We start from the raw sequence: 24,765 nt of genomic DNA on the forward strand, positions 1-24,765 counted from the left end.
TTTAATTCTGATCACTCTCTCCTGCAGGATACACGGTCCAAAATTTCCCCCCTCTTCTCCTGCTTCCAAGGGGGGTCTAATAATTTCAATCGATGGAAGTTTAATCCTTTAAATAAGATTTTCCAAGACCTTAACTTGTAAGCTCTTTGCTTCAGTCTATTTACAAAAGGGGAAGGCGGACTTCCTGTTTTGAACCTTCCCCGTTTGATGCCAAATTAAGATATTTAAAGATCCAATTTTCCGTACTACTCACGGGTTATTGTTTAAAGTCCAATTGTCCACAGGAAAAAGTCAGCACTCTCCGGCAGCAGCAATGCGGCTTCACTCCGTGAAAGAAGTAGTCGATTCAAAGCACCGCGCCGCTCACCCCACGTCGCTCCGGAACCCCAAAACAGGGTTTCCCCGCGAGTAGGGGAGGCGCAAAGGGTGCCAGCCGAATCCCAAGTTCACAGGCTTCTTCCGCCTGTGATTTCAGTGGGTCTCCGCCTTCGCCGTGGCGGTTCAGACCCTACTTTTCACGGAGCAAGTTCCTCCCGATCGGAGGAGCTCCGCCATTGCCGGAGGCGCTAACCCAGAAGTCTCCACAGTTTAAGAAGGATATTGACAAGCTAGAATGTGTGCAGAGGAGGGCGATTAAGATGATCAAGGGTCTGGAAACCAAGTTGTGTGAGGAACGGTTGAGGGAGCTGGGTATGTTTGGCCTGGTAAAGAGGTGACTGAAAGGAGATATGATAGTCATCTTCAAATATACATGGAAGACACTGCAATCTTGTTTTCTCCTGCTCTGTATTTCTTTCTCCAAATAATTCCATACCTTCAAGCCACCTTGGGAAAGAAGCATTCCCACCCAGATGATTTTTTTTCTGCTACAAGGAAGCACGTCTTAGAAAACTGGCCAGTTTTCTCTTCGTTTTTGTTTACTAAAACCTCTTTGGTAGATTTCTGGAATGGAAAAGTGTTGAAACAGATGGCTAATGTTTTCCATGCATCTGTGTGAACACTCAACATGGGGCTGCGCAGGCTTCGAACATTTTGCATGATGGTCTGTACTGTGTTTTTGGTTTTTGTTTAATAAAGGTGTAACTCGGCATAATAACTATATCTGTCTATGTGTCAGGAAAAAAATTATCTGTGTCTACAGAAAAACCTCTGCTCCCCAAGCACACAATAACCTATGAACTCTCTCTCTATCTCTCTTTCACCTCTCCACCTCCCCATAGGTTTCCTGTTCATCTCAATATTAGTTAAATGTTGTTTCCTTGAGGTATGCATGCGTTATTGGGGAGGATCTGATGCCATGAAATGGTTGGTTAATGTTCTGGTTTGCATGTGATTGTGGGGGATAATTATTGCTCCGAATACAGTGGTACCTCGGGTTACATACGCTTCAGGTTGCATATGCTTCAGGTTACAGACTCTGCTAACCCAGAAATAGTGCTTCAGGTTAAGAACTTTGCTTCAGGATGAGAACAGAAATCATGCTCCAGCGGCGCAGCAGCAGCAGGAGGCCCCATTAGCTAAAGTGGTGCTTCAAGTTAAGAACAGTTTCAGGTTAAGTATGGACCTCCGGAACGAATTAAGTACTTAACCCGAGGTACCACTGTACCTTGCAGCTTTTCATGACAGAGCAATTGGGGGGGGTGTTGGGAGTTTTAAGTGCAGTTTTCCTGTTAAGAGTTAGTGTGAATGTTGCTTGATCAGAGAAGATGGAGAGCCAGTGTGGTGTAGTGGTTAATAGTGGTGGACTCGTAATCTGTTGAACCGGATTCGATTCCCCGCTCCTCCACATGCAGCTGCTGGGTGACCTTGGGCCAGTCACACTTCTCTGAAGTCTCTCAGCCCCACTCACCTCACAGAGTGTTTGTTGTGGGGGAGGAAGGGAAAGGAGAATGTTAGCCACTTTGAGACTCCTGAAGGGGAGTGATAAAGCGGGATATCAAATCCAATTGCTTATCTACCACCGCTTTGCAGGCAGAGGATAAGGCAATCTTCCCTTCAGTTTTCTGGGCATGACTTTTAAACTGTGTGCTTGTATCAGATTGACACAGATGGGTTTCCATCAGGGCCCTAACGGGGTAGTCATCTTGATTTTTGTTGTACTCCACCTCTGCCTTTCGATTGCTGCCAGCTTTTATTTGGTCTTGTTTTTAGATGCAGTGCTAAAAGGACTCACTTCCTTGCTTGCTAAGAAAACTTTACTTTCGGATATTGGGCAGTTTGGTAGTTGTTTGTTCTGCTGCTGTTGTCTGTTCAGTTTCCTTTCCCCCAAAGATTTTTCTTCTACAAAATCACTACAGTGGTACCTCGGGTTAAGAACTTAATTCGTTCTGGAGAACTGTTCGTAACCTGTGGTACCACTTTAGCTAACGGGGCCTCCCGCTGCCGCTGCGCCACCGCTGTGCGATTTCTGTTCTCATCCTGAAGCAAAGTTCTTAACCCGAGGTACTATTTCAGGGTTAGCGGAGTCTGTAAACTGAAGCATCTGTAACCTGAAGCGTCTGTAACCTGAGGTACCATTGTACTGGGGGGGAAAGGACCAAGATCTCATCCACACCGTCAAAATCCATCTTTCAACTAATTGGCAGTAATGCAGAATTTTTTCCAGAACTGATTACAGTGGTACCTCGGGTTAAGAACTTAATTTGTTCTGGAGATCCGTTCTTAATCTGAAACTGTGCTTAACCTGAGGTATCACTTTAGCTAATGGGGCCTCCTGCTGTTGCCACGCTGCCGCCGCAGCCCAATTTCTGTTCTCATCCTGAACCAAAGTTCTTAACCTGAAGTACTATTTCTGGGTTAGTGGAGTCTGTAACCTGAAGCGTCTGGAACCTGAAGCATCTGTAACCCGAGGTACCACTGTACAAGGTAATCTGCCTGTCAGCGTGTACCTGCCATATCAAAGTTCTTCGGTTATCTCTGTTTTGCCCTTCTCAAAATTCCACCTTTTTGGCATTATGCATACCTTTATCACAAGGTTTCACCCCTCTGCCCCTCATTTGCCTTTTTGGTTTCGCTGCTGTTCTATTTCTGGTGGAACCTTCCTCTAATTCCATCTTCCAGTTCATTATTTATTTTTTCAGGTTTGGTGCTTAAATGCATAATTGAACTAATACATATACAGTGGTACCTCGGGTTAAGTACTTAATTCGTTCCGGAGGTCTGTTCTTAACCTGAAACTTTTCTTAACCTGAAGCACCACTTTAGCTAATGGGGCCTCCTGCTGCCGGCATGCCACCGGAGCCCGATTTCTGTTCTTATACTGAAGCAAAGTTCTTAACCTAGGCACTATTTCTGGGTTAGTGGAGTCTGTAACTTGAAGCGTATGTAACCTGAAGCGTATGTAACCCAAGGTACCGCTGTACATTCAGCTTATAACTGCCCATTTTAATTCATTTTATTGTGAAAGAAAGGTACCCATTCCTGGTGCTCTAGGAATGCAGCCCACTTTCTCTGTCTACTGTATATTTCCTGTGCCTCTTTAGCGTTCTGCTTTTTTGTTTAATCTTCTGCCAGTTGGTGCTGGACTCTAGAGGAGGTCCAGGGCCACTGAACACAGTCTCTGGACACAGTCTCTGACACAGAAGCTCCCTTATGTAAGCAGTCACCTTATTATGGAGAGCTGGTCCTCTGCCAAACATGCTGGTCTTTGGGGCACATGGGTGTGACAGAATTACCGTATTTTTTGCTATATAAGACTCACTTTTTCCCTCCTAAAAAGTAAGGTGAAATGTGTGTGCATCTTATGGAGCGAATGCAGGCTGCGCAGCTATCCCAGAAGCCAGAACAGCAAGAGGGATTGCTGCTTTCACTGCGCAGCGATCCCTCTTGCTATTCTGGCTTCTGAGATTCAGAATTTTTTTTCTTCTTGTTTTCCTCCTCCAAAAACTAGGTGCGTCTTATGGTCTGGTGCGTCTTATAGAGAGAAAAATACGGTAAGTACCACCACTGGAGTGCTCAGGAAACACACACTGGTCCTCACGCATGTGTTTCCAAGGGACCTGAGGGCATCTGCTGTGGCACTATGTGTAGGTGTGGTGGTTGGCTTGTGGAACTGTGCAAAGTGCAAACTGGCAACAACTTGTGCTGCAGCAACAACGTAGTACTTACAGCCCTCCATTTTGACTGAACACTTGCGGACAGTGGTTTGGAGGGTGCCTTGTCATTTTTACAAACTTCCGGATTGATCTACCCATAAGGTGCCTATGCAAAACTGGTGTCCAACCATCCTTGTTTCCCCATGTGCACATATGGAAGGGAGGCACCCCAACCTTAACATCAGCCATCGCTAGAAATGGGGAAAGCTCATAAAGAGTCAGGGTGGTGCCACTGAAAAATAAAATAATAACCTGCAAGCTGTTGTTCCCAGGCTAATCTGCATGGACAAGTTCTAGAGACAATGCACAATCTCAGGACAGATTTATAGATACGGTTTTTGGCACTCTTTCACATGATTTTCATGCCAGCATGAACACATGACAAAAATTATGCGGGTTGCTATACTGTTGAAAATAAGCAGCTTTCCATTGAGCCTACTTTAATTGCTTATTTATCAAACCCTTCATGTGTAACCTCTGTCCTAGTTTGACCTCTGTGCTTCATCCGAAATTCTGTGCAAGAACGTTGAGCCCTTCTTTTGGGAAGAGGATACCTGAGGGCAAGACTGCACCTCACTAATGCAACGTATGCCTTTACCATAGCTCACTGTGAATGCATAGGAAAGCAAATAATGAGTAAATCAAAATCAAGACAAAAATGAAGCAAAAAGTAACAGAAAAAACAAATGCAAGACACAGCCTCGGAAGAAGTAATCAGACCACTTTAGATGCTCTGCTTAAGCAAATTGTCCTGGACAAACCATTAAAGGGCCATAGCTGAGGCAACTTGATGAACCTGCAGTGTGTTGTTAATGAACCTGTATTTAGTTACGAGTAACATCCCACCTTGAGGGTACCCCAAGGCATGCTGCAAGCTCTGTTCAGCCACTTAGAACTTCTTGGTTGAAACTTGATGAATCTATGCCGCCCCTTAGTGGGCTTTTGAATTATAACACTCTCCTCCTTGAGTCAATGTTTAGGTGAAAAGCTCTTTCCCTCCAGATGTTGTTGGGCACCAACTTCCACCAGCTCTACCCAGCATGGCCAATGGTTAAGGATGATGGCCTTTGTAGTCCAGGAACATCTGGAGGGCCACAGCATCCCCGCCCCTAACTGAGTACCAGCAATTTGGATTCTTCCAACATATGCCATGCATGTTTCAGGAACCCTACAGCATTCTCACAACTCCCATGCCAGGGGGAGAATTCAGCAAGAGAGTGGACTTCATTATTGATAGCAATGCATTGCCCAGAAAGTTAAAATATCATGTTAGGGAAATTAAAAGTTAAGGGAAAGTCATGAAAATGGAATAAAACGCTGGAAGCAGAATGGGGTACATACAGGGATATATTAAGGTTTACTGGAGATGGTTGTGAATGGAAAAAAACAAGAAGTGCAGGACTGGGTGACACGATGGCTTCAACAGCACCAAGTAAATGAATTATTTAAGAAATATAGGATATTTGGCTTTATAGAACAAAGATCTGAAACTGAATTAAGACTAATAGAAGGTAAAGAAAAACTGATTTTGAAAATGTATAAAATGTTGTTAGAATGGGAAATGAAAGACGAACTGGTTAAGTCAGCAATTATACATCAGGCTAAAGATTTGGGGCATAATATTGATATGGCTGCCTGGGAAAAGTTGTGGGAAGTAGATAGGGAATTCACTGCCTGTTATACTTTCAAGGAAAATTATTTGAAAATGATATACAGGTGGTATTTAACACCTAAAAAAATGACCAAGAAGGGACACAGGTGGCGCTGTGTGTTAAACCACTTAACCACACCACTTAAGGTAACCCAGCGGCTAATGAGAGAATGGGGTGCCCGCAACATGCAGAAATGGAAGCCTATTCTGCAAAAACGAACCAATTGCACGGTCTGCACCCGGAACCTCTCGCACCCTGTGACCTACAGATGCTTTGGGAGGAGTACCCCTCCTCCCTGTGCCTTGGAATGAGTCCTCAGTTACGGCCCCGATTTTGGGTTCCGCTGGATTTTGGGCTGCGTTAAGTTTGACAGAAGGAGCCTGTGGCTTTAACATCTCTGACCATGGTGTAGCTATTCGGCACCTGGCAATAGAAAGAGAGAAGGTAGCCCATGTTCCTGTCCCAACCTGGAACAGATGGGACATGTCTTGGTTGACTGAGTGGCTTCCGAACCTGGGGTGGCTTAGAGGACTTTTTATGATGTTGATAGGCCCCTTGCTAATCTTGCTTCTTTTCTGCTCCTGTATACCCTGCTTAATGCAATGCTTGCAAAATATGATGCGTAAAATGATGTCACGAACGATTCGGCCCCAGATTATAGCACTTACACGAGAATACCAGCCAGGGCCTTGGGACAAGCCGTAAGGCTGTCCAAAAGAAGAGAAGGGAATGAAGGAATGGGTTGCTGTGTAGTAAGTTTAAAAACTGACTCAACCCCCCCCCCACTTTTGTTCTTTCAAAAGAGAGCACTTTTAAATGCGTAAAACCTGAACTGTTGAGCAAAACCATAATAAGAACACAACTGCATAAACAGTTCTGTTCTTTATCAGGACAGGCAAGGGATGGCCTTGGCTCCCCAGGGGAACAACGAAAACATGTCAGAACTTACCTATCTTATGTGCTGACCACAAAATACGCACAAGACCAATGTCCGGGAAAAACGACAAAAGCGTGTTCCCGGAGATTATGACGTCTTCCCCGATAAGAGTAAGAAGAGGAAGATCCTTTTATGGTTGAGAGTACCAGAGCAGGAACATATGTGATGTCAACCTGTGTACGTAGGCCGACGTGGTTGGGCTCCTAGGGGAGGAGTGAGAGGGTGCCTGGAGGATATATAAACTGCATGAAACCTGTCATTTCTTTGGACTTGCTGTGGACTTGATCACGCAAGTGCCTTCTATCTGGAGAGCAGAATAAACTCTTTCTTTGAATCAACCTCAGGTGTCGTTTGACTTCCTTCCTCCTGTCCTAGAGCAACGCAGACCCAATCGGTGAATTCCAATAAGGCTACACTAGGAGTTGCTGATCAGAAGGTCGGCGGTTCGAATCCCCATGACAGGGTGAGCTCCCGTTGCTCGGTCCCTGCTCCTGCCAACCTAGCAGTTCGAAAGCACATCAAAGTGCAAGTAGATAAATAGGTACCGCTCCAGCGGGAAGGTAAACGGTGTTTCCGTGTGCTGCTTGGTTCGCAAAAAGCGTCTTAGTCATGCTGGCCACATGACCCGGAAGCTGTACGCCGACTCCTTCGGCCAATAAAGCGAGATGAGCACCCTTTACCTTTACCTAAACTGACCAAGATGTATAAGGCTTTTATCAAGTAAATGCTGAAGGGTCTGAAGGGTGGTGGATTTGTAAAAAAGCAACAGGCTTTGGGGAATTGAAGAAGATGTTTAAAATAGTTATTCACAAAAGGCCTGAAGCATTTCTTTTGGGAATAATAAGGGCAGAGGTGCCCCCCCCCCCAATCTGGTTAAATTGTTTATGTATAATGAGGGTGAAAGAGGAGAGCGCAAAATACGGTCTGAAGCTCAACATCAAAAAAACGAAGATCATGACCACTGGGCCCATCACCTCCTGGCAAATAGAAGGGGAAGAAATGGAAGCAGTGAGAGATTTTACTTTCTTGGGCTCCATGATCACTGCAGATGGTGACAGCAGTCACAAAATTAAAAGACACCTGCTTCTTGGGAGAAAAGCAATGACAAACCTAGACAACATCTTAAAAAGCAGAGACATCACCTTGCCGACAAAGGTCCGTATAGTTAAAGCTCTGGTTTTCCGAGTAGGGATGTATGGAAGTGAGAGCTGGACCATAAAGAAGGCTGATCGCCAAAGAATTGATGCTTTTGAATTATGGTGCTGGAGGAGACTCTTGAGACTCCCATGGACTGCAAGAAGATCAAACCTCTCCATTCTTAAGGAAAGCAGCCCTGAGTGCTCACTGGAAGGACAGATCCTGAAGCTGAGGCTCCAATACTTTGGCCACCTCATGAGAAGAGAAGACTCTCTGGAAAAGACTCTGATGCTGGGAAAAATTGAGGGCACAAGGAGAAGGGGATGACAGAGGACAAGATGGTTGGACAGTGTTCTTGAAGCTACCAGCATGAGTTTGACCAAACTGCGGGAGGCAGTGGAAGACAGGAGTGCCTGGCGTGCTCTGGTCCATGGGGTCACAAAGAGTCAGACACGACTAAACAACAACAACGAAAATGCTACCACCGCAGCCAGAATTCTGTATGTGCGGAAATGGAAAGAAGAAGTTCCAACACAAGAGGAATGGACTTTAAAACTATTGGACTATGTGGAGATGGCAAAATTGAGACCAAAAATAAGAGACCAAAGAGACAAACTGCTTGTGGAAGAATGGAGACCCTTCTCAGACTATTTGAGAAAATACTATAGTCAAATGAAATCATAGGCAGGACTTGAAATACAGTGGTAACTCAGTTGTCGAACGTAATCTGTTCCGGAAAACCGTTCGACTTCCGAAACATTCAACAACCAAGACGCAATGGGCGTTTGGCAAATTCCATTGAGAAAATAGAGAAACGCACCTCGGAAGCAGTTCAACTTCTGAGGCACGTTCGAAAATGGAAGCATTCACTTTCGGGTTTTTGTCATTCGGGTTCTGAATCGTTCAGCTTCTGAGACGCTCGAAAAACTGAGGTTCCACTGTATAAGCTAAAGAATGAGAATGATAAAGGAATGCAATGTAAGGTATATGGGTTTTGGGGGGGGAAGTATTGCATTTAAGACACTCCCTTTGTTAAGCTAATGGCCCTAGACAAGCCTGTTAAGACTCTTTTTTACATAACAAAAAGAGTTGCCCAAGTACAGGGTGTGCTGCCATAGAAACAACAAACTTAGTGTCACTTCCAGAAAATGAGGCAGGCCTTAACTCCCTCACCTGGCTGTAGACCAAGGTATACGAGATGTAAGAGAACAATAGGCCAAGAACCAGTCTTGTCTGCTCTGGGAAGACGTAGCCTGGAAGACGTAAAGGCCTGACTTGCTCTCTGTGCTGAAACAAAAGCCATGGCTTTTGCCTCTCCTCCTAGAAACCCATTCGGAGAGCAAGATTTGTTGGAATGTTAATGCTGTGAGACCTTCCAACTTATACTCAGCCTGGATGTATGTGTAAGTAAAAGCATGTGTTACAATCTCTGGTCCCCTTTATTCCAAGGAAACCAAATGCGAGGAATGTGCTGCTCAGAGACTGGGGCGCACACAGCAGTGAATATTATTTGAAGAGAGAGGACCTAGCACTTTGCTGCAGTGTCAGAAATGGACAGAAGCCAAACGGCAAATACCACGTAACGTGAATTCTTGTTGCCTTCCTCAAGGCATAGAAATGGAAACGTCAGGTCACAAAGGGTTTGCTAGATCCTGCTGCCACATTATAGGTACTAAACAAACACAAGGCACTGAGGTTAAGGACAACAACTGGTCCGTGGAAAATCATTAATCAGAAACAAGGTTGCTGCTGTCCTTAGCTACCCTGGCAATGAATCATTGGAGGCTGTTGACTGAACCTGACCCCGTCTATTCAGTGTGTTGGAGTGGATTAACAGCTGCCTTCTTATCCATTTTATATTATCATAATGATTATAGCCATATTTGCCTTCTGTTATGTATGCCTCCTGCTGTCTGTTGCATTTCACTGTCATGTGCAGTGTGTTCCTAAACAGATATATTGGATTTGTTTTCCTTTCACTGGCAGACACTTATTTCTTGAGATAGGTATTTGGCCGCCAACTGGCTATTATGGCTAGGTCTTCTGAGGGCGGATGTTGTACTTACTTTCTTATTCTTCGTGTGCTTTTAAATAGTTTTAAGTTTTTTTTCTAGTGCTGTCTTTAATATAACGGTTACTTATTTAATTGTGCTTTTCAAAATATTTCTATTGATTGTGTGTTTGTAGCTGGATTTGTTTTAATTCATGCTGTGAGCCACCTTGTGTCCTGTACTAGAAGAAAGGTGGGACACAGAGTTGGAAGGGACCATGAGGGTCACCTAGTCTAACCCTCTACACTGCAATAATTTTTTGCCCAACATGGGGCTCAAACCCACAACCCTGAGATTAAGAGTCTAATGCTCTACTGATTGAGCTCTTTCAGCAGCCAAATAAAATAAAATAAATGATACATACATATGCCTATATCTATGAAGTAAACCCCATTGTGTTCGGTGGGACTTACAGGTTGGTGAGTGTAGCATTGACAGTTTAAGACCCAATAGTTTTTTTAAATATTCACATTTACTCATTTATATTGCACATGCCTACTGAGGATAACACTTCATGTATTGAACAAAATGGGATCAAGTCAACGAAAGCTCAACAACTTTGTGGGTGTCAGGAATTTTACTTTTTGAAATATGGCAACCCTACTCTTGCCTAATTCTCCATGGTGGTGCCTAGTTTGGGAATGATCTCCCCATGGAGATCAGGTGGGTCCCAAATATGGCTTGTTTCCACTGACAACTAAAGCATATCTGTTTATTCAGGTATTTGCCAGACTTTTAATACCACTGCTACTATTTGATGCTTTTACTCGGGGTAGGGAAACCCTGGTTCTTGGGCCAGTCTTGGCCTGCCAGAGGATCCAGTTTGGCTCATGAGGCCACTTCACTTCACTTATCAAACCTTTATTAGGCATTATGCAGATAAAACCATAAAAGGAAAATAACATATAAAAGCCTTGAGATATATATAAAAAGGCAGGAGTTGGCTACATACAGGCTCATGAGGCCATTTCCCTCAAACCATGCTCACTTGCCCATCAGCTGATGTCACTGGTGACATCAGCTGATCGGCGGAACTACAGATTTTAATCCTGCCTTGGCTATGTGCCTTGTTCTCAGGAGGGAACAGGTTTGCACAGCCAAGGTGGCAGGATTTAATCTCTCCTAATCTGCTTTAATACATCAGTGTGTGTGACTAACCGCTTTAGAATAACATAGTACATAAAATCTACCAAAACCAATAATTAAGATCCAAGAAAAGAACCATATCCAAAACCACTCAATTTTAAGCATCGTTTTAGTAAGTTGGCAGCCCTGATAAGCAGGAGCACTCTGTCCAATTTTTGTATTTGGTAGTATGCTATGCTTGTAAGTGGCATTTATGTTTGTGATATTCATTCTTACATAGGATGCTTTTTAAAGTATTCCTCAACCCTCTCAAATTGCATGCTATCCTTTCACGATTAATAAAGCTGTGTTTGTAACCCAGTGAGTTTATTTTTTGCATGAAGATATTCAACTTGGGTGGACACTGGGGTCTGTGGCCAACCAAGTTAACAGGGGGCATCGTTTTCTGATTTATCCTCCCATCCTCCTCCCTTGCAAAGATACTGTGTACATTTAAACACCGGAGCCCCTTGCTCTTCTAGCCAGGTTGCAGACACGGAAGAAAGAATACGTGGTTTTAAATGTGTGTGTATGTGAAAGTTCAATTTTTTTTATATCTAAAACGCTCTCCACAGCCATCCGAAGCGATTTGGAGAACCACTGCCCTGATTTAGAAAACCACTGCCCTGATTTGGATCTATGACAATTCTCTCCCCCCGCCCCGCCCCCGCGTCTTTCAATCAACTTGTGCCAAGCGCGGGGAAGGCGGGCCTTCACCCGCAAGGCCCGATGGGAATCGAAGTCCCAGTCGCTCTCTTTCTTCCGTGCGCCGCCAGGGCTCTCACCTCTACGTTAAAACCACACTTCCCATAATGCCTTCGCAGAAGAGTCCGGAGAAAAGAGAGAGACAGCCATGTCCGGGTGATGGGAGGTTGAGCTCCCTCCCTCCTTCTCCCGGCTCTTTTTTTTTGCGGCTGCGGGGGGGTTTTCAGGGAGGGGGAGAAACCACTCTGCGGCTGGTGGAAGGGGGCGACGGTGTTGGCGCCCTTCCTCCCCCCGCGGAAGGAGCGATGGAGCTGCCGCCTCTCAGCCTCCGGGCCGGGAGGAAATAGCGCTCTGCCCACTCTCAGCTGCACGTCTCCCTTTCGGTACCACCGGTGCCGCCGCTCTTCTTGCTTTCTTAACTCCCCAAAACCCTGGGAGCCCTTTACCCTGACTAATTTTTAATCCGTGTAGTTTGGGCTTCATTTATTTCCCCTGTTCCACCCTTTGAGCTCCGCGTCTTCTGGAACCCTCGTCCTGCGGAACTCCCTGCCTCTTGATTGCCAGCGCGAAGCCCTCGGGAAAGGGGACAAGCGCGCTCCAGCCCATCCGTTTGCTTGTCGCGGTGGATTCCCCACTCCTGGAGGGCAGCGATGTTGCTGTCTCCTCTCTCCTCGTCGTCGCCTTTCCCGCAGTTAACCCAAGGGAACCGTGAAGAGCAAAGCCCCAGCTCTTAGTTGCGAAAATGTGGCAAAGCATTGGCCTGTCCTTGTTGGTCGTCGTGGCCGCCCTCGCTTGCTTTCTGCTGCTAGTGCTTTGCGGTGAGTACTTTCTATTGATCTATCTCCCAGTAACCAGGAGTGTCTTGCCTTTCTCCTCTATCTCCGTTCCCTTTCCTGTGGTGGAATAAAAGGAAAGAAGAGAAAGGTGCAATAGCATGAAACAATAATGATTTCCCCAGCCTTTCTTTGTCCACTTTGATTTTGGGAATGATGCTAAATTATCATCCTCATTGTGGTCCAGCTAGAAAGCCACAAGTGTTGCAATAAGCCTGGGGGATGTGGGTTCAAATTCCCACCCAGTCAGGAAGGTCACTGGGTGATCTTTGGGCCAGCCATTGACCTTCATCCTTACCTACCTCACAGGGTGGTTGTTCTAATAATAAAACGGAAGGGGAGAACAGCATATGCTTCCTTGAGCTCTTTAGAAAAAAGGCAGGATATAAATATAAGTGATAGACATAAAAATAAACAAGCCACACACTTATTAGGGGTGAACACTTTGACAAGAGGCCCTTAAACAGATTCACGTTAAACCTGTTGTTCTAATTGTGTGGGTGTGTTAGGACACACACAAACACCCTGGATTTGTGGTGAAGCAGGTGAGTGGAGGAAATAATATGGGCACTTTTCCCTTTTTTACTCAAGAAAAGATGCAGACCTAAACACTTACTAAAAATATAATTCCAACTGAGATTGTAAGGTGTCACCACAGTTGATTATCTAGATTTCTTTTCAAAAAGACCAAACTGATAAAAAGGACTTTGGTGGCGTGGAAGTTCGCTAGATGGAGTCTATCTTGGTGTCCAGGCAGTAGCTTATAGTCCCAAAACAGCAGCAATAAAGAATCATCCTCCAGCTTCCAAAAATAGCCAGGAATCAAGTTAAGAAGAGTCTGTGTTATCTGAATGACAGTGTGTAGTTATTTAACCCTTAAGAGCTTTGGGCTTGAATGGAAGCAGGTGGTGATTTTTAAGACAGCCGCAGGTGCTATGATAGCTGGCATCCATTTATTTTTGCCCTGTTTTAGCTCTAATCATACAGGTTTTGCAACTGGCCAAAGCGCAGAAAGAAAATTGCCTGGCGGGGATGATAGTGGGATGAGCATGTGCAGCACTTGGGGGGGGGGCACAGTTGCTGGCACCTTTGGTTAAAAGGGTCAGGTAGCAGGTAATGTGGGAAGCTGCTGTCCTGCTGTGCTACACGTTTAAAGCAATATTATACCACCTTAAATAGCCATGACGTCTCCCAATGAATCCTGGGAGCTGTAGTTCCTTAAGGTTGCTAGAGAGTTGTTATGAGACCCCTGTTCCCCTCACAGAAGGACAGTTCTCAGGGTGGTTTTAATAGCTGGCCGTTCTTCCCATGGAATTCTGGGAATTGTTGCACTTAGAGGCCTCCTAAGAATTCCCAGCACCCTTAATAAACTACACTTCCCAGGATTCTTTGGGAGAAGCTGTGGCTGTTTAAGGTAGTATGGTGCTGCTTTAAATGGATAGTGTGGATGGGGCCCTCGGGGTTAGACAGTCCTTGGCTAGATGGACAGCCTGATCTGGTATAAGGCAGCTCTTCATAAAAATGAAAGGAATGTTGAACCAAGTGCTGAACCAAGACTTATGAAGCTTAGAGGGGTGTCACATTCTGCAGTCTCTTAGGACTCAGTGAGCGTCGCATAAGCTCGTAATGAGCCTATTGTCGGGGTTCAGTCCTTCCCAGCTGAAACCTGAGGTCTCCTAAAAGGAGGAGAAAGGGGAGCAGTGCCCCAGCAGATCACCACACTGCCAGCAAAGAGCCATTTGATCTGGGCATTCATTGCTTTCTCGCAGCTCCAAGCTCCTTGATCCAGAAATATGGATCCTTCACAACCCCTAGGCATCACTGCTCCCTTCCCCCTGCTTTATCACTGGTGATGGTATGTGACAATGACAGAAGTTAGTGAACCCTGCAGGGTTTGTACATTTGCAATGAAGCCACAACACCTGGTGCATTAAAATAAGACACTTGCAAGATTTTGGCCTGTATGACTAAATTGCCGTGAGTGTTTTTGTTTCAATATCCATGTGGGTCACATTGAAAGCACTTTTTCGTAGAATAAAATTTACAGCTGTAAATGTTACATATGCAGCATTTTTTTGAAATGGAGGCATGGTTTATAAAATTGGGGGGCAGGGAGGCAAATAAGTGGCTGAAAAAGCTGTGCATGTTTTGACTTCCAAGACACTTAAGGGGTGATATGATAGCAGTTGGAGCTGGACCCTTATCATTAGACAGAATGACATGGCTGCCTCTGGTGCACTGAAGGATGTTATCCTGTAGCTATTGTTAAGTGTCCAGATGGCTTTATATGGAATGGGGAAGGGGTTCCCTTCTTGACAGGAGATTCCCCACCACATTCTGATACTCTCACAATTCATGGAGACACACAGCTTGTGTACAAACACCTGTTAAATACAGTAACAGGTTTATTTAAATAAATTTAAATACATGGCGATATACATCAATAATAAAGGGGGTGGGGTTCCAGGAAAAATGACTTTGGCAATCCCACCTACCATTGAAGCCGATGGGTTTTGACCATACACAATTTTGGCTTTAGGTGCGACCCCCAGTAAGTAACCCACACGTAAGTTGCAAGATTCCTCTCCCAACAAGAGTTGGGTAGAAAATTGCCAAGTGCAGCTTTTGCAACAACAGTAGTAAACAAGTGATAGATGAAATTTTCTCCTTTTAATGCAAATCCTAGACCTTTTAGAGTTGCTTCAAAAAAAGCATTTTGAACATGGCATCAAGTTTGGGGGAAAATCTATATTGCTGATATCTGAAACTGGAAATCTTTTCAAATTTTCACCTAGTATAGTATGTATCATGCATGGAATGTAATTTCCTGACCTTTTCTGTATTCACTGAAGGCCTTCATTGATGGCAAACAAAAGCTTGTGGACATTGGGAAATTTCAATTTCAATTCATGTTGCTAAAGAATATGGGCAGGGAGCAGAATGTATTGGGCTGGAACTGGGAGCGGCCTTCAAATATCTGAAAGGCTGCCACACACAGAAGATGGCTTGCTCCATGTTACTCCACAGGGCAGGGCTAGAACCGGTGGGTGGATGTTACAGGGTAACTGATCTTGGCCAAACATTAGGTGTAACTACCTAGTCAAGTCAAGTCAAGTAACCTTTACTGGCATCACATAAGAACATTCAGAATACATTCAGAATAGATAGGCCAGTGCGATCTCGTGTCCCCCCCCCCACGGCACAGTCACCCACCAAAGGGCAGAAGAGGCGAGCAATCCGCCTCATCTCTGTGGGTTTCCAGCAAGGGCAGGATCCTGTAGCATATTTCAGCGACAAAAAATCAAATAGAGGAACTTAGCTACTGTCTTGGTGAGCTCCTGGTCTCTCCCCTGTAATAAGAAGCACATAACCTCCGTCTCTGGTTTCCATGTTGGAATACATAGATGGTCTAGAAATTGTTGGCGGAGATCATCATACATTTTACATTTAAGGGCCATGTGAGCTAGAGTTTCCACCAGGTGGTAACTACCTAGTGGCAAGAGCTGTTTGCCAATGGAATGGCCTGTCTTGAGAGGTAGGGGGGCATCGCTCCTCCTGCAAGGTTCTTCCCAGATCTTTGATTCTAGGAATAGAACACAGACTTGTCAAGGGAGTTGTGTTCTACGGTGCTTGCCCTCCTCTCCTTGTGTTGTTGTGGTCTTGCTGTGACTGAGATGGATACAGCTGCTTATCCTCAGATGCTGAGATGAGGTGTTCCGGATTATTTCATTGCCAAAAGCTGAAAGCAGCTGCTTGTGCCCCTGTAGGAATTTGGCAGATGCTTTTAAAAGATGCTGGGTTTTGTTTACTTTTGCTTTGCTGCTTTTCTAGGTGACATGCGCTTAACTCTTTCACATTTGGGTGTTGGGTAAAAGGAGCTTCTTTCCACCAAACCACCAAAGGCTTTGAACATTAGATGGTTTGTGACAATATACTATTTGCTTCCTGCGGAAAAGTGATCTGTGGCATAGAATTTTTAATTTTTTTAAAGCATAGCAACCAGGAGGTGTAACTGGATAGGGAAAAACAAGGGATTGTAAAACCATAAAAATTGATGTGAGCGTGTAGCCGGCAGGTGCAGGAGCACCTGAAAGCCTTTAACCAGCAGCCTCCTGTATACCTGAAGGAGCGTCTCCACCCCCATTGTTCAGCCCGGACACTGAGATCCAGCGCCAAGGGCCTTCTGGTGGTTCCCTCATTGCGAGAAGTGAGGTTACAGGGAACCAGGCAGAGGGTCTTCTTGGTAGTGGCGCCCACCCTGTGGAACACCCTCCCTTCAGATGTAAAGGAAATAAGCAGCTATCCTATCTTTAAAAGACATCTGAAGGCAGCCCTGTTTAGGGAAGTTTTTAATATTTAATGCTGTACTGTTTTTAACATTTGATTGGGAGCCGCCCAGACTGGCTGGGGAAACTCAGCCAGATGGGCGGGGTATAAATAATAAATTATTATTATTATTCAAGGTTCCTCGCTTTTACTGTCACTATGTTTGCTTTTGCAGTACGGCTGTCCTTTTTGACAATCTGCCTTTCAGTTTCTTTCATCATTGACTTGAAATCTCTGGATTTTACAGTCTGGATTTATACAACTTTCTGGTCTCCCTGGCCCTAGTTTGACACTCTAACCACTATACCACACTGATTCTCAACAGTTAGATAGGTTGTCATGCCTTTCCTCCAGGGAGCTGAAGGCAGCACACATGTTCCCATCTCTGTATTTTATCCTTACAACAGTCCTCTGAACAGGGCTCCCCCCAGGGGAACTTACAGGAACTCAGTTCCAGCACCTCTCAGTTGGGTGCCATTGCCATTATAAGAGAACAAAGGAGTTGTTCACAGTGATTTCCGGCACCTGCTTTTCTAGCACTGCCGCTGAAGTTTTATCATCCTACTGGCACTTGGAGACATATCAGTGTAGACAAGCATGCCCCCATCTCTTGACTCCAACCTCCTGCTTTAATTGTTATTCCGTTTTAACAGGCTTGTTTTATTGCGCATTTTAAATGTGCATGTTTAAAATGTTTATTAAAATATTGCATGTTTAAAATGTTCAATGTTTTGATGGAATTGTGTGTATTTATTGTGTATTTTCAATTAGCACGCGTTAATATTTTGTAATTGTCTTTTATACTTGGAAACTGCTTAGAAGCCATTTTGCTGATTAAGCGGTATATAAAACAATAATGGTTGTGATGATGATGATGATGTGTGGAGTGGGGACTTGAACCTCGATCTTCACTGTTACAGCCCAACAGTCTAGCAGCTACATCACACTGACACTTAAACTTTCTGTGTGTGCCAAAGGTAACATAAACATCTACACATACAACATCTATTCGTGTATGGGGCAGTGTGTGTGTGTGTGTGTGTGTGTTTAGTTGCCCTGGCACAGCCTCTTCTTGTTTTTCTATGTAGATGTTCACAACATCAACTTTTTTTCCTTTCCTGGCACCTTCTGTAGGTTGGTACGTTGTCTGGCACCTCTTCCTATCGCAGTTCCGGTTCTTACGAGAGCTGATAGGAGACACAGGATCTCAGCAAGGGGATAATGCCGTGGTTGAGCCCGAAGCAGAGCAGGATGCGCCAGCCGCTCCACAGAGGAGATCTGCCCGGCAGCGAAGGGCACCCGCCGAAGAAGCAACTTAATTGGAGCTTCCTGGGCAATCCTCAAGAGATGGGTAGCCAGCAACTCTTCCGTGGCTTAGTAGTTTGGTGCTGCTGATACGCCGAACGAGGACGGCCAAGGATTTGTGAATTCCTTTACTCCTGGAATTTAACAATCACTGCTTCGGAAGAGGTTCCGGTGAGATTTTAATGGCGATCAAGATGGGACCGAAGAGAAACGGGGAGAGCGGAGCCGAAATGGCTCCTCCCTGCTCGGGAGAAGAGTCGGCCAGGAGTAACACTCCTGGATCTGTTCCTCAGTGGTTAGGCCCAGCGTGAATCTGTGGATGAGCTTCCCAAAGCTGAAAATGGTTACTGACTGCTTTTGTATAGGACTGCAACTCATCGCAGGTGGCATCTCTTGCGACCCTTCATTTCTACGTCTTGCAAACAGGAAGCGTGTCTTTACTTGAGCCTTATCCACTTACACAAGGGTGTTCTGCTTTGCTCAGTGACCTAAAAGCGTGCCTCTATCTATAGCCTAAATTCGCTGTTAGGCTCATGTGGAGGCATTGACAACTGACTTAAACATAAGTGGGCAATGAAACACAGCATTTTAGTTTCAATGCACAGCAGTTCCTTGCTCTGCTTTGCTTTTAATCTTAAGAGCTCATCAGGCTTGTGCACAAGTGTGTATGTGTCGTCAAATCCTTTCTTATTTCCATAATAGAGAGAGGACAGGAGCATCTGTTACAAACCTTTCATGGAATGTCTTTTTTTTTTAAGGCACTAACTAATTGGTTTGAAGTAAGCTTCTTCTTTTTTTGCATCCTTTGCACCAAAAATCAGTTGAAACGAGTTACAGACAAACTTCTGGGGGGCAGCTTTTTAGCCATAGTCTTGCCCCTATTGCTGAATTGTATGACTGGGACCTTTGCATCTTTTGTTCCTCAAACAAATGATCAGTTTAGCAAATGCTTCTGCTTTGCCTTTGGGCAAAGGGAGCCCCACTTGATTGACACTACTTTCAGTATTGCTAAATGCATAAAACTAGCACCTGTAACTGTAGTAGAAGATAACTGATGCTGACTTTGAACCAGTGGTAGGTAAGAGATGATGATGCCCCCCCAGGATGCTCATCCTTCAACTCCAGGATGTGTCTTGTTGAGCTGTGTTGACTTTCTTCTTGTTCAACTCCTTGCAGTTTTGCTCATCAGTGACTACGGGAAAGTGTCTTAATGCTTGATAGCAGCTGAAGTCAAGCCGTCCTGAAGACTCTTATCTATAGACTCCTCATCTTGAACAGCAACCTTGAGTGACCTCCTTTAAAATTTGGGTCAAGAGCCTTGTTTGTTTGGGGGTTTTGTTTGTTCCTTGTCTAGTTACATGTGTACACCCTTTGGAAAAGCAAAAAAGCAATTTGAAGATGACAATATTCACAAACCCATCAATGGCTCCTATGTTCCCACCCTCTGAAGTGGTTGTCCTGCTCTTATTTTATTTTCTTGGAAACTCCTCTTTGTTCAGTTTTTAATTAATACCTATTGGAGCATGTAATGAACATGGCAGTACAGGCCTGTTTCATGTACTGCACGACAGCAAACCTGGGTCTGTGCACATAAAAAAAGGATGCTCTTAAATCTGAAGATGTTGCAAATGAAAACCCTGGCGTATCAAAAAAGATTTCTGCAACTGGCTTCTTTAAGGTGGATGTGGTGGGAGGAAATACTTGAAATTAAATAATGCCCGTTGTTTTCAGACTAATCTGCCTCATTTTCTCCCCCCTCCCAATCCGCCCCACAAATGGTTGCCTTATCAGATTTATATAAGAACAGTCCACTGGATGATATCAGCTTTTAAAAAAAATGCAGCTCAAAACTTATTTGTCCATGAAAGCCAATGACCGATTGTTCCCTGCCTCCCATTAGACTTTGTGTTGCACCTGCTGATTTTCAGGGATCACCAGACGTTTTCAAATTTGTGAAACTCTCGTGAGCACCGCACTCCCGTGTAATGTAACCATGCCCCTACTGTAACCTTTTCTATTGGCTCCTGTAAAATGCTTCCTTCAAGGCTTCAGTGGAGGCAAGCAGAGCAACGCCTGGAAAGGCCTGTGGGTGCCACGTTGGTGACCCCTGTTTGAAGTTTTTATCCTGTTTCTGATGGCTCTTGTTTTTCTCTGTAATAGATAATTCTGAAAAGGCTTCACTTAGGGAGGGAGCTAAGATACATTTCATTCAAAGATGCGGAAGGGCACCAGACATCCCTCCTGCAGCTTGGTGAAATGTCCGTATCATAGCTGCTTGGCTGGAAAGCTAGCGCTTGTTATCTGTTCCCTCTGAACCAAGGAATGGATCATCCACCGGGTAGTTTCAGGAGTGGGCTAAATTGTGGCTGTACAGGGCTGTAGTGACCTCGCCTTCAAAGCAAAGAAGCACAGTGACTTTGGAGTTGATGAGGACTTATTGCTTGTCTAGATTTTCCTTCAATGTAGCATTCAGCAGTGTGACACAGAGGGCTCAGGGAAAGCTTGTTGACACGGTGCCCTTCTGGCTAGATTGGTATCCCTTGTCCAGCTCACTGCTTCTTGAGCAGGACACCGGTAATCATTTCCTCCTGACATTTTGGAAAATGGAGAACGCTATCCCCTAAGCAATCCTGGTGCCCCAGTCTGTTTCATACCAGTAGCACCACGCCTGCCGACAATGTAGCACTCTTCTAGCTATGTTTGCACACCACATGCTTGGTCCACACCAAGTAGCTTTCGCCTTTTGGATTATCCAATCAGTTACAGGCCGAGTACTCTTCCCGCCGAGCCCCCTCCTGCATCCCAGTCAAGCTTGGCTGTGGTGAAGAGTTTGGTTGAAATGCTACACACGTTAGCTGTGTACTGAGTTCATGAGCATTTCCTGCGAAAACAGAGATGGAGAACCTTCGGCCCTCCAGATGTTGGTGGGCTACCATCACCCTTGATCATTGGCTGTGCTGGGCTTGATGGGAGCTGGAATCCAATGATGTCTGTATGAACCAAGGTTCCCCAGCCTGTGCTAACAGGTTCTCAAATGAATTGTGATGTCAGTCAGAGTCCCCAAAAAGGCCGAGGGAAGATCCCTGGAAGTCTGGTTGGAGGAGGAGGGCTGTTCCCCTGAGCTGGAAGTATTCCTTTCTTAATGGAAGCATTGGTGGGGAGATGTGACGCCATGGACTCTCCATTGACTCATGCCGTAAAAAGCAGGTGGCGATGACCTCAAGATTCTCCCAGGCCCACAAACAGCCCCAAAGCAGAGACTGAAGAGCTTTCAGTGACAGTGGACTGAGGTAGTTGAGGTAGGGGGAGGTCAAAATGCTTCTCTGGCGCCAAAGAGGGCAACCCCAAGCAGATGCGATCTGTTTCTCCTTAACGCAAGCTTGCATTTAGTACAAACAACAACAACGTTATCATTCACAGACCTGCACCAGGGTTTGGATTTGCCCAAAGACTAATGGAAAGCTTACCTAACTGCAGGTACTCTTTAAACTGATCAGTGACTATGAGTTGACTCAGTCACGTAAGATGTGGAGGCAGGTTCTAGCCACAAAGGCTAGCTGGAGTGGATTGAAGTGGTGCAGTTGAGTTAAAATAAATTGCACCTTTAGCAGAAAAAGGGTTTTCTTCAGAACCTTAGAGCATGTTGCACCACCAAGGCTTGTGGAAGTTATGTGAGACCCAGTGAAATTCTGTGCAGGTACTTGGAAATTTACCGCCGTTCTCACTGCTGCTTACTCAATAATAACGACAGAGGGTTGCAGCTTTTGGCCTGTGCAAGCATGGGCACTTGACTATGTGAAAGTGCTTCATAGGAGATAGGGGCAGGGGCTCTCTCTATATAGATTGCCACTTGGAAGAGTGGCGTTGTGCATGTCACTTTGCATGTAGTGTCCAGTTGTGACACGTGTTTTGCAATTGGGAATTTTGCCTTAAAAAATGAGCAAACCTGCTCTTTGTCCCCCGTTTCACCTAAAATTCAAGCTATTTCATCTGGACCTGTTTAAGAAAACTCACCCTTACCATTTTAGCTGTTGCTCATCTTTTCTTCAAACATTATGGAATTTTAATACATGCAAGGGAGTTGAGAGTTTTATGTTTGTCGCTTCCTCTGTTAGTATTGCAACCATTTTAATGAATATGGCATTCAGTAGTTTGACCTGCTAGCTGCCAACATCCTTACGACTTCTGCAGATGAGTCGGGTAAACACTCAGCATGCAGACATAAACAAAAATAATAGTAGATATTATTCCTCCTCCCCCCCCCCCCAAAAAAATGAAGATTGCATTTAAGATCCGTTTGCTTACAAAATGCTCCTTTGTCTCTACCGCGGTGCAACTAGTAGGTGTCACATTGTGGAAACACCAGGTAGCTTTGTAAAATAACATAGTCTGAATCGTTCATTCACAGCACTGCTGTTGCGGTCATCTCTGGGATATGCCGTTCACTGTATCACAGCTGATAAGTAGTTTTGCTGCTCCCGGTGACATTCGCAGTGAATTAGTTTACACCTGCAGATGTTCCAACATCAGTCATGGCCAGGGTTATACGTAGATGGCTGCAGTTACAACACATGAGGTTTCCTGTGCTCATTGGTTAAATATGTATACTGTACCAAATGTTTTTGTGTGTTCTGACTCCATCATGCTAACTATTTTCTCTTTTTTAATTATTATTTCTTAACTTAAAACTGACTCCACCAGTAACTTGACAAATAAAATGTAAGCAACCCGGCTTGATATGGGTGCCCGAACGTTTTGCATCTGGATTTTTTTTGTACACATGATTCATTTATGGCTTGCCCGCTTCCAAAGGTTTGGAGCCGGGGTAGGCAGAAGGTAGATTGGGATTTACTGGTAGGGCTCTGGGTGGTTGGCAAGTGGATCAGCAAGGCTTTCTGACAGCCAGGCAGTGGCAGTGAGGCTGGGAGCACGGCATTATTTCAACCAAAGGAATGTCTTGGAGCTAAATGGCAGTCCCACAAGCAACACATTGCAGTAATCTAACCCTCATGTACCAGGAGCATGAATACAGTGGTACCTCGGGTTACATACACTTCAGGTTACAGATGCTTCAGGTTACAGACTCCACTAACCCAGAAATAGTACCTCGGGTTAAGAACTTTGCTTCAAGATGAGAACAGAAATAGTTCTCTGGCGGCACGGCAGCAGCGGGAGGTCCCATTAGCTAAAGTGGTGCTTCAGGTTAAGAACAGTTTCAGGTTAAGAACCGACCTCCGGAACGAATTAAGTACTTAACCTGAGGTACCATTGTAACTCTGGCCAGGCAACTTCAGGCCAGGAAAGGCCACAACAATTGTCTTTCCTACAATGCTAAACAAGATGACATTCTAAATGCGTATTTTGTGATAAATGTTTTTTTAAAAAATAGATTCTTGCAACATATAACAATATCATACATAAAATATCCCGCTCTAACCCAGAAGTTGGAGTTTAGGCAACACATTCAAAATAATGTAAGTTCCTACCCTGCAGCTCATGCTAACCTAAAAGTTTTAGAATGTGAGGGGAATCCTTTATTTTCATTTTTAGTCATAATAGACCTGCACCAGTCAGTTGCAAAAGAGTCTTTACGCTTCATACATTGTGCTAACTTTATTTTATTAGCCGTTTTCCCCCACAAGCATTATTCGCCCTAATTTATTACACCAGTTTGTTCAAAGAAGCTCTGCCCCCGCCCCCCTTTCCTTCCCATAGCTCATTATGAGCCAGGCTGCCACTAAGAGAGACCTTACTAGGGATTTGCACTAGGGGTGCAGATCCAGCTCTGGATATCTGAAAGTGTTTTGTCCAGTAACTGCTTTTATTTCAAGAAATAACTTCCCCCACATAGTTTCGTTGGTACATTTTTAAATCATTGCTGAAAAGATCTGGCAGAATGGCCTGCCAAACTGACACAGGTTGGAAATGGGCAAATCTGTCTGTTCCTACTGTATAATAGCCAAATCAGAAGAAGGCACCTCGAATAATCAGCATCCTTCTAGCTTGCAGTCAGCACCAGCAATCCAAACACAGCTAGCCTGAAGCAATAAAGGGGAAATTATATAAATGACTTGATGACTGGTTGTAGACAGCTCTTTTCAACTTTCTGTTATTAATTTCATGCCTTCTCAAGCCTTATCTAAAAAAAAATCAAGGCAGCAATAAATACAGTAATTACTTAATATTAGCAAGCCCTGACATTTACCAGGGGGATTACTTCGATGATGTACATAGATACTGAAGCTTCTGCTTTAATAAAAAGGGGGAGGGAGAAGGCTGCCGTTTGATTATCTGTTAATTTATGTTCCAAACTTTAGCTGGGAAAATACTATGAAATTCAGACCGCAACAAAATCATCCGTTGATAGAAGCCTTCTTAAAATTGGAACAAATTAGGTTTAAATTGAGTCTGGAACTATTTCAGTTTCAAGGGCTGGCTGGATTCAGAGAAGTGGTGTGAGGCGCCAGCTAGGGAACCCCCAAGGGAAGAAGGCTCAGAGCCAGGGGATTGGTGGACAACCACAAGTGGGGGGAGGAGGTGTTGGAAGTTGGAAGAAATAACTGGGTTTAGTGAGTGGGCAGAGTCTGTGGTAGAGAGAAG

General features: G+C 44.7%; 1 protein-coding gene across 1 annotated transcript; it reads left to right on the plus strand.

Moving 5' to 3' along the window:
• The first annotated feature begins 11,840 nt into the window (after nt 1-11,840).
• SMIM13 (small integral membrane protein 13) lies at nt 11,841-22,916 on the plus strand. Its single transcript, XM_079985128.1, has 2 exons — nt 11,841-12,519; nt 17,995-22,916. The coding sequence occupies exons 1-2, from the start codon at nt 12,444-12,446 to the stop codon at nt 18,177-18,179; spliced, it is 261 nt and encodes an 86-aa protein (XP_079841254.1). The 5' UTR covers nt 11,841-12,443; the 3' UTR covers nt 18,180-22,916.
• Nucleotides 22,917-24,765: the final 1,849 nt, after the last annotated feature.

The sequence above is a fragment of the Podarcis cretensis genome, assembly GCF_951804945.1.
Source record: "Podarcis cretensis genome assembly, chromosome: 7".
Lineage (NCBI taxonomy): Eukaryota > Metazoa > Chordata > Lepidosauria > Squamata > Lacertidae > Podarcis > Podarcis cretensis.